Source organism: Uranotaenia lowii, chromosome 1 (assembly GCF_029784155.1).
Source record: "Uranotaenia lowii strain MFRU-FL chromosome 1, ASM2978415v1, whole genome shotgun sequence".
NCBI classification, from domain to species: Eukaryota; Metazoa; Arthropoda; class Insecta; order Diptera; family Culicidae; genus Uranotaenia; species Uranotaenia lowii.
Window position 1 is genome coordinate 197251836 of NC_073691.1, and position 11290 is coordinate 197263125.

At 28.7% G+C, this 11290-nt stretch overlaps 1 protein-coding gene across 2 annotated transcripts; it reads left to right on the forward strand.

Moving 5' to 3' along the window:
* Positions 1 to 256: 256 nt before the first annotated feature.
* Positions 257 to 9508, forward strand: LOC129739578 (probable cytochrome P450 313a4). Of its 2 annotated transcripts, XM_055731054.1 has the most exons (5): positions 257 to 349; positions 7833 to 8132; positions 8191 to 8376; positions 8435 to 9046; positions 9107 to 9508. In XM_055731054.1, the coding sequence occupies exons 2-5, from the start codon at positions 7988 to 7990 to the stop codon at positions 9457 to 9459; spliced, it is 1296 nt and encodes a 431-aa protein (XP_055587029.1). In that variant the 5' UTR covers positions 257 to 349; positions 7833 to 7987; the 3' UTR covers positions 9460 to 9508. The 2 variants fall into 2 exon arrangements, with proteins under 2 accessions (XP_055587029.1, XP_055587028.1); XM_055731053.1 differs by lacking the exon at positions 257 to 349 and having other exon boundaries at positions 7777 to 8132.
* The last annotated feature ends 1782 nt before the right edge of the window (positions 9509 to 11290 follow it).

Here is an 11290-nt window from a genome sequence, read left to right on the forward strand (position 1 = left end):
ACAAAAATGACCATTCGCCAAGTGCAAAGAACTCAACCGAAGACTTCCACATCGCACTTGTTTTGATGAACGAGCTTAGGCAAAGACCCTGTGGTGAAGGAATTGGTCTTCAGTGTTGCTAGCCGTCGCCTTTTGCCTTTCTTACAGAAATGTATAGTTATCGGTACTAACTGGGAAACCATTAATTATGGGTCTTAGACATACCCCGAATCAGTTGGACGAGTTCTGACGATGTCTGTGTATTTGTGTGTATTAGTGTGGATCCTATATTACAAATTTTCCCGAATCCTGTATTACAAAATTTCTAATTAACCTTAATTGTTTTTAAAAACTATTTCCACAAATTAGGGTAAGTATGTACATTTATTATAAACTCTTAAAAACTTTGAGTATCTTGATTTTTCGACTTCTGGTAACCCTATTCTACTGTAAGTTATGAGTGTTAAGTATTTGTCAACAAACTCAATTTATTTCTTGAAATTTTTCTCACCGATTGCCAAAATGTTCCTAAACAGATCTCTTCCACTTCATCAACAACAATATCGGCAATTTCCTTGCAAAACTATCTTAATTCTTCCGTACTTTCTCAACATCAACTTTCTGCTTTCATCAATCCAATATTTCAGCACTCATGTGACGATTCGATCCTACACACTCAGACGCATCAATTAATCCGATTTTACACGCTGCTAGATCCGTTTCCGAATCTGGGTAATCTTCTAGAGTTACTCACTTTTGAGAAATTGGCAGAACAATTGCCAATAATTTGGCAAAAAAATGGCCAAATGACAAAAATAACAAAAATGACAAAAATGACAAAAATGACAAAAATGACAAAAATGACAAAAATGACAAAAATGACAAAAATGACAAAAATGACAAAAATGACAAAAATGACAAAAATGACAAAAATGACAAAAATGACAAAAATGACAAAAATGACAAAAATGACAAAAATGACAAAAATGACAAAAATGACAAAAATGACAAAAATGACAAAAATGACAAAAATGACAAAAATGACAAAAATGACAAAAATGACAAAAATGACAAAAATGACAAAAATGACAAAAATGACAAAAATGACAAAAATGACAAAAATGACAAAAATGACAAAAATGACAAAAATGACAAAAATGACAAAAATGACAAAAATGACAAAAATGACAAAAATGACAAAAATGACAAAAATGACAAAAATGACAAAAATGACAAAAATGACAAAAATGACAAAAATGACAAAAATGACAAAAATGACAAAAATGACAAAAATGACAAAAATGACAAAAATGACAAAAATGACAAAAATGACAAAAATGACAAAAATGACAAAAATGACAAAAATGACAAAAATGACAAAAATGACAAAAATGACAAAAATGACAAAAATGACAAAAATGACAAAATTGACAAAAATGACAAAAATGACAAAAATGACAAAAATGACAAAAATGACAAAAATGACAAAAATGACAAAAATGACAAAAATGACAAAAATGACAAAAATGACAAAAATGACAAAAATGACAAAAATGACAAAAATGACAAAAATGACAAAAATGACAAAAATGACAAAAATGACAAAAATGACAAAAATGACAAAAATGACAAAAATGACAAAAATGACAAAAATGACAAAAATGACAAAAATGACAAAAATGACAAAAATGACAAAAATGACAAAAATGACAAAAATGACAAAAATGACAAAAATGACAAAAATGACAAAAATGACAAAAATGACAAAAATGACAAAAATGACAAAAATGACAAAAATGACAAAAATGACAAAAATGACAAAAATGACAAAAATGACAAAAATGACAAAAATGACAAAAATGACAAAAATGACAAAAATGACAAAAATGACAAAAATGACAAAAATGACAAAAATGACAAAAATGACAAAAATGACAAAAATGACAAAAATGACAAAAATGACAAAAATGACAAAAATGACAAAAATGACAAAAATGACAAAAATGACAAAAATGACAAAAATGACAAAAATGACAAAAATGACAAAAATGACAAAAATGACAAAAATGACAAAAATGACAAAAATGACAAAAATGACAAAAATGACAAAAATGACAAAAATGACAAAAATGACAAAAATGACAAAAATGACAAAAATGACAAAAATGACAAAAATGACAAAAATGACAAAAATGACAAAAATGACAAAAATGACAAAAATGACAAAAATGACAAAAATGACAAAAATGACAAAACTGACAAAAATGACAAAAATGACAAAAATGACAAAAATGACAAAAATGACAAAATGACAAAAATGACAAAAATGACAAAAATGACAAAAATGACAAAAATGACAAAAATGACAAAAATGACAAAAATGACAAAAATGACAAAAATGACAAAAATGACAAAAATGACAAAAATGACAAAAATGACAAAAATGACAAAAATGACAAAAATGACAAAACTGACAAAAATGACAAAAATGACAAAAATGACAAAAATGACAAAAGTGACAAAAATAATAATAATTACAAAAGTTACAAAAGTGACAAAAATGACAAAAATAATAAAAATGACAAAAATGACAAAAATGACAAAAATGACAAAAATGACAAAAATGACAAAAATGACAAAAATGACAAAAATGACAAAAATGACAAAAATGACAAAAATGACAAAAATGACAAAAATGACAAAAATGACAAAAATGACAAAAATGACAAAAATGACAAAAATGACAAAAATGACAAAAATGACAAAAATGACATAAATGACAAAAATGACAAAAATGACAAAAATGACAAAAATGACAAAAATGACAAAAATGACAAAAATGACAAAAAATGACAAAAATGACAAAAATGACAAAAATGACAAAAATGACAAAAATGACAAAAATGACAAAAATGACAAAAATGACAAAAATGACAAAAATGACAAACATGACAAAGATGACAAAAATGACAAAAATGACAAAAATGACAAAAATGACAAAAATGAGAAAAATGAGAAAAATGACAAAAATGACAAAAATGACAAAAATGACAAAAATGACAAAAATGACAAAAATGACAAAAATGACAAAAATGACAAAAATGACAAAAATGACAAAAATGACAAATATGACAAAAATGACAAAAATGACAAAAATGACAAAAATGACAAAAATGACAAAAATGACAAAAATGACAAAAATGACAAAAATGACAAAAATGACAAAAATGACAAAAATGACAAAAATGACAAAAATGACAAAAATGACAAAAATGACAAAAATGACAAAAATGACAAAAATGACAAAAATGACAAAAATGACAAAAATGACAAAAATGACAAAAATGACAAAAATGACAAAAATGACAAAAATGACAAAAATGACAAAAATGACAAAAATGACAAAAATGACAAAAATGACAAAAATGACAAAAATGACAAAAATGACAAAAATGACAAAAATGACAAAAATGACAAAAATGACAAAAATGACAAAAATGACAAAAATGACAAAAATGACAAAAATGACAAAAATGACAAAAATGACAAAAATGACAAAAATGACAAAAATGACAAAAATGACAAAAATGACAAAAATGACAAAAATGACAAAAATGACAAAAATGACAAAAATGACAAAAATGACAAAAATGACAAAAATGACAAAAATGACAAAAATGACAAAAATGACAAAAATGACAAAAATGACAAAAATGACAAAAATGACAAAAATGACAAAAATGACAAAAATGACAAAAATGACAAAAATGACAAAAATGACAAAAATGACAAAAATGACAAAAATGACAAAAATGACAAAAATGACAAAAATGACAAAAATGACAAAAATGACAAAAATGACAAAAATGACAAAAATGACAAAAATGACAAAAATGACAAAAATGACAAAAATGACAAAAATGACAAAAATGACAAAAATGACAAAAATGACAAAAATGACAAAAATGACAAAAATGACAAAAATGACAAAAATGACGAAAATGACAAAAATGACAAAAATGACAAAAATGACAAAAATGACAAAAATGACAAAAATGACAAAAATGACAAAAATGACAAAAATGACAAAAATGACAAAAATGACAAAAATGACAAAAATGACAAAAATGACAAAAATGACAAAAATGACAAAAATGACAAAAATGACAAAAATGACAAAAATGACAAAAATGACAAAAATGACAAAAATGACAAAAATGACAAAAATGACAAAAATGACAAAAATGACAAAAATGACAAAAATGACAAAAATGACAAAAATGACAAAAATGACAAAAATGACAAAAATGACAAAAATGACAAAAATGACAAAAATGACAAAAATGACAAAAATGACAAAAATGACAAAAATGACAAAAATGACAAAAATGACAAAAATGACAAAAATGACAAAAATGACAAAAATGACAAAAATGACAAAAATGACAAAAATGACAAAAATGACAAAAATGACAAAAATGACAAAAATGACAAAAATGACAAAAATGACAAAAATGACAAAAATGACAAAAATGACAAAAATGACAAAAATGACAAAAATGACAAAAATGACAAAAATGACAAAAATGACAAAAATGACAAAAATGACAAAAATGACAAAAATGACAAAAATGACAAAAATGACAAAAATGACAAAAATGACAAAAATGACAAAAATGACAAAAATGACAAAAATGACAAAAATGACAAAAATGACAAAAATGACAAAAATGACAAAAATGACAAAAATGACAAAAATGACAAAAATGACAAAAATGACAAAAATGACAAAAATGACAAAAATGACAAAAATGACAAAAATGACAAAAATGACAAAAATGACAAAAATGACAAAAATGACAAAAATGACAAAAATGACAAAAATGACAAAAATGACAAAAATGACAAAAATGACAAAAATGACAAAAATGACAAAAATGACAAAAATGACAAAAATGACAATAATGACAAAAATGACAAAAATGACAAAAATGACAAAAATGACAAAAATGACAAAAATGACAAAAATGACAAAAATGACAAAAATGACAAAAATGACAAAAATGACAAAAATGATAGGTCCGTTTCTGAATCTGGGTGATCTTGTAGAGTTACTTACTTTTGGGAAAATGGCACCAAAACTGACCAAAAATGACCAAAACTGACCAAAAATGACAAAAATGACAAAAATGACCACAAATAAAAAAAAAAATGACAAAAATGACATAAATGAAAAAAATGACAAAAATGACAAAAATGACAAAAATGACAAAAATGACAAAAATGACAAAAATGACAAAAATGACAAAAATGACAAAAATGACAAAAATGACAAAAATGACAAAAATGACAAAAATGACAAAAATGACAAAAATGACAAAAATGACAAAAATGACAAAAATGACAAAAATGACAAAAAATGACAAAAATGACAAAAATGACAAAAATGACAAAAATGACAAAAATGACAAAAATGACAAAAATGACAAAAATGACAAAAATGACAAAAATGACAAAAATGACAAAAATGACAAAAATGACAAAAATGACAAAAATGACAAAAATGACAAAAATGACAAAAATGACAAAAATGACAAAAATGACAAAAATGACAAAAATGACAAAAATGACAAAAATGACAAAAATGACAAAAATGACAAAAATGACAAAAATGACAAAAATGACAAAAATGACAAAAATGACAAAAATGACAAAAATGACAAAAATGACAAAAATGACAAAAATGACAAAAATGACAAAAATGACAAAAATGACAAAAATGACAAAAATGACAAAAATGACAAAAATGACAAAAATGACAAAAATGACAAAAATGACAAAAATGACAAAAATGACAAAAATGACAAAAATGACAAAAATGACAAAAATGACAAAAATGACAAAAATGACAAAAATGACAAAAATGACAAAAATGACAAAAATGACAAAAATGACAAAAATGACAAAAATGACAAAAATGACAAAAATGACAAAAATGACAAAAATGACAAAAATGACAAAAATGACAAAAATGACAAAAATGACAAAAATGACAAAAATGACAAAAATGACAAAAATGACAAAAATGACAAAAATGACAAAAATGACAAAAATGACAAAAATGACAAAAATGACAAAAATGACAAAAATGACAAAAATGACAAAAATGACAAAAATGACAAAAATGACAAAAATGACAAAAATGACAAAAATGACAAAAATGACAAAAATGACAAAAATGACAAAAATGACAAAAATGACAAAAATGACAAAAATGACAAAAATGACAAAAATGACAAAAATGACAAAAATGACAAAAATGACAAAAATGACAAAAATGACAAAAATGACAAAAATGACAAAAATGACAAAAATGACAAAAATGACAAAAATGACAAAAATGACAAAAATGACAAAAATGACAAAAATGACAAAAATGACAAAAATGACAAAAATGACAAAAATGACAAAAATTACAAAAATTACAAAAATTAAAAAATGACAAAAATGAAAAAAAATTACAAAAATTACAAAAATTATAATAATTACAAAAATGACAAAAATTACAAAAATTACAAAAATCACAAAAATTACAAAAATTACAAAAATTACAAATATTACAAAAATTACAAAAATTACAAAAATTACAAAAATTACAAAAATTACAAAAATTACAAAAATTACAAAAATTACAAAAATTACAAAAATTACAAAAATTACAAAAATTACAAAAATTACAAAAGTTACAAAAATTACAAAAATTACAAAAATTACAAAAATTACAAAAATTACAAAAATTACAAAAATTACAAAAATTACAAAAATTACAAAAATTACAAAAATTACAAAAATTACAAAAATTACAAAAATTACAAAAATTACAAAAATTACAAAAATTACAAAAATTACAAAAATTACAAAAATTACAAAAATTACAAAAATTACAAAAATTACAAAAATTACTAAAATTACAAAAATTACAAAAAATTACTAAAATTACAAAAATTACAAAAATTACACAAATTACAAAAATTACAAAAATTACAAAAATGACAAAATTTACAAAAATTACAAAAATGACAAAAATTACAAAAATTACAAAAATTTCAAAAATTACGAAAATTACAAAAATTACAAAAATTACAAAAATTAAAAAATTACTAAAATTCCAAAAATTACAAAAGTTACAAAAGTTTCAAAAATTACAAAAGATACAAAAATGACAAAAATTACAAAAATTACAAAAATGACAAAAATGACAAAAATTACAAAAATTACAAAAATGACAAAAATGACAAAAATGACAAAAATGACAACAATGACAAAAAATGACAAAAATGATTAAAATGACAAAAAAATATAAAATGAAAATTCTTCAATAAATTCTTAATGAATCAGGATTTGGGAGTCCCAAGGTATCATTTGTTTATTATTTCATGCTTGTAAGAAAGGCTTCAACCGACTGTCAAGTGTTTTAAACGGGGTTTTAAGTTTAACGATGCGAAGGTCAACTATCAAGCTTTAAATTACTGAGTCACAATTCGGAAACGATAAATTTTTGTTCTAGATTCACGCACATTATGTGTGATAGTTTTTAAATTTTCTTTAAAAAAATAATTCGTAGAGCCACTTTTACATCTGGAATGTGAATGGGAACTTTTCGCTAGACATGCAATAAACTTTGCAAGGTAATAATACTTAATCGATGCAAATGTTTATTATTCGAATGCAAACCAGGGATGGCTCGAACGCGGCCACGAGCTGAATGAATTAACTTTCCCTGTAGTCTGTCGACGAGGTGCTCTTGAAAATGTTGCTACCACTGATAACGCTGCTTTTGACCCCATTTGCAGTCCACGCACTGTACCTGCGTTGGATACGTCGTCATTTTTACGCCTGTTTTGCTAAGCTGGATGGACCGATAAATCTGCCTCTGATCGGATGCTGCTATCACTTCATCGGAACTGGCAAAACACTTCGGATTCTCCTGGACCGATACCGTGCTCCCATGGGCTGTTGGATGGGACCGCATCCGGTCGTCGTCATTTCTGCACCGGAACACTGCCAGGCTGTGCTGAATTTCAACGATTGTCTAAGGAAGTCGGTCTTCTATCGGTTCTTGGGACTGCCCGATGGACTGGTCACTGCTGACAGTAAGTTTTTGAAGCTTGCCTCACATTTTCCGAAGTGTAAGAACCATGTTCATCGTAGAATGCAAGTGGAAACAGCGACGAAAAGTTATGAATTTCGCCTTCACGTCCTCAATAGTGAATAATTTTGTGGAAGATTTCAATCAGAAAGCTCGATTGTTCGTTAACAACTCGAAACGCTTTGCCGATGTTGTCGAAAGAGATATTTCACCCATGATCTCCGAATGGGCATTGGATACAATATTCGGTATGATAGCAGACTTTTTTTTATCAAAGTACTTCTATGAAAATACTCTATTTCACAGCTACGTTACTACAATTTGATTTGAACAGTTATCGTGATAAAACTGAATTAACGAGAAGTGCGAAAATGTTTTTACCTTTAGCTGTAAAACGTTTGTCAAACATTTATCACTACCCCGATTACATCTACACACGATCGAAAGATTTTGGCAAACTCAACAGAACCCGCAAAGCTATTCGACGAGCTACAGCGGCGGCATTGGATCACAAATTAACCAAAGAGAAGACTTCCTACAGAAAACTAACCCCGTCGAATGAGAGACACATTCGACCAATGCTGTATTTGGACATGCTAATAGATATGTTGAAAGATCGCTCCCTAGCTATGGACGAAGAGGATCTGCTGGACCATTTGGAGGAAATCATCTACACTTCCTTCGACAGTATCAGCGCTACCCTTTCCAATGTATTGCAGATGCTTGCCATTCACCCACTCGTTCAGGAACGAGTCTTTCGAGAAGTAACTGCAATTTTTCCGAATGAAACAGACGCCCTCAGCCAAGAAGTTTGCCATCGACTCCTCTATCTGCGTATGACCATTAAAGAAACGCTTCGGTTATTCCCCGTATTCCCTGTTTTCGGTCGAAGCGTATCAACTGACTTCCAACTAGACGGTTTTTAAACGTATTCGTAAGTCTTGAACATGATTGCTTAATAAGCATCTTACATTCTAGACCGCACAACTTTACCGGAGGGAACTCAGGTGCTTATTTCAACGGGAAAGCTGCATCGTGATCCAAGTGTTTGGGGACCCCAGGCGAACAGCCTTGATCCCGATAACTTCGGACTGGAAAAAACTGCCCAGAGACCGCCGTATTCGTTTCTTCCTTTCGGTGGGGGCTCACGAAACTGTATCGGTACCCACTACGCTATGCTGTTGCTGGTGATTGCTGTGGCCCATTTGGTTCGGACATTTCGCTTCCGGACATCCCTACGAATGGAGGACCTTGTGACCAGTGGCGGAGCACTTCAACGTATCGAGAATGGCTGCCGGGTGTCATTGGAACCGCGATCGGAGAATCATTGATGGCCAGTGCGAAAATTCGTTAGAATAATTTAAAACAATAGCTTTATAGTTCAGGTTAATTATCCATTTTCTATTTGAAAAAAAAAATACATAAAGTCTCAATTAAAATTGTTTAATTTTCCCTACTAAAATTAGTTTCGCAATTAAGATACACATATGTAAATCATGTTGAGATCGAAGCAAACCTTGCTCGGAAAAGGTCGTGTTTTTTTTCGGTCGTCGCGTTCGATATTTTCGTTGGCAATACCTTTCAAAAAGAAAATATGGCGAAATGTTTCGTTGCATTAATTTGTAATGTGTAAAAATGGAGTCTCCAGAGAAAAGGAGTGGTGTGTGAAGTAACGAAATAGGAGAGTAGAATTCAAAATCATCGATACATTAACGATATATACACCCCCAGTTTCTATTCTCGGCTGCTGCTGTGTTAACACAGGAAAGAAAATATGTGTTTTATGCAGTGTTTTCGAGGTACCACGAATCAAACAAAGTGCTTCCCGCTGGCAGTGAAATTTAGGTAAAAAGTTATCGCTTATAATAATTAATAAAAAAGAAAAATTTGAGACGGGGTGTGAGAAAAATGACCGCTGCAATTCATTGGACCGAAAAGCTGTTCATCACTCCTTGGATTTTCACTTGTTCTTTATTTGGTTTCAGTTCAAGCTGAAGCACACACTTTATCCTGTTGATTTTTTGAACGGGCGCATGAAGTGCCGAACTCGGTTAGGATGTGTTATAAAAGTGAAGAAGTTTCAAAATAAGTGTTATTATATGAAATGGAAAATGTGAGAAGATAACCTGTAAGCGCAGGAAAAAGCTAAATTGGCGATTTTTGTTTGGCTTGGTTGCGCGATGTAGTAGTACAAACCACTAAAAAGCGCTGTGTGGAATTGAGAAGGGAAGGAAAATTATGGTGTGCTAGTTATCTTAGAGCTAGCGGAATGCCAAGAAATGGAAAAAGGAAGAAATATTGACTAGATTAGTTTAGGTAACAGAAACAGAGTGCGGAAGAGGAAAGAACATGTTTACTGTTTCCACTGTGCTAAATGCTGATGTCAAGTTGGCCACAAACCCTGGTGATTTTTAAACTTGGATTGCTTCGATTATATTTCCTGAGATTTGCCGTGGGAAGTATATTGAAACGACATAAAAGCAAAGTATTTTTACCTATATGTATCCTAATTTACCATTGAGAGGCCGGGGCTGGGTTTATTTTTTTCTCATTCTGAACTATTGACACATGTTGGTATCTTTGCACAGTGGGGCACAGGGCATATTTTTCTTGTGACACAATCTTCACAATACATCATGTTGTTAAATGTTTGTTCGTGTTTACGATGCTGTAAAATTATTGGGCCTGTTTTGATATGAATCATGTTTTTTTGTTCTTCTAATATTTCTTTTCAAGAGCGAGCAAAGGCGCTATATCCAAGGTCAAAGACCAGAAATGGTAGTGGTAGGGTTTGGATTTCTATGCACAAAAACATCATTTCCATCCCCAGAAGGACGAATTCCTAGGACCACCATCAAGGAGCACATGAAGTTTAGCATAAGTGCTCCCAACGTTAGAATCTTAGTTGTTTGTTTGTTTGTTTGTTTGTTTATTTGTCTCGTGGCATAAAGGTTTACCTTTTTAATTTGCCACTATCGGGGTATTCTGGTGTACATTATTTTACAATATAAATTATCTATCAAATTATAAAAAAATTTCTGAATACAAATTCAATTAATTTTGGTTCCAAAACTCTAGGCAGCCCCTCTTAAAAATTGCTTCGTGAATAAGTTGTTTTAAATTTGAAGGTATCGAATTTCAGTGTATCACACCTCGAACGAA

Bases quoted from the DNA above. Each gene is read 5' to 3' on its own strand.
- LOC129739578 (XM_055731053.1), top strand. From the start codon at position 7,790: ATGTTGCTACCACTGATAACGCTGCTTTTGACCCCATTTGCAGTCCAC. The intron at 8,133-8,190 runs GTAAGTTTTTGA...TGTTCATCGTAG, and splicing joins TGGACTGGTCACTGCTGACA to AATGCAAGTGGAAACAGCGA. The intron at 8,377-8,434 runs GTATGATAGCAG...TCTATTTCACAG, and splicing joins GGCATTGGATACAATATTCG to CTACGTTACTACAATTTGAT.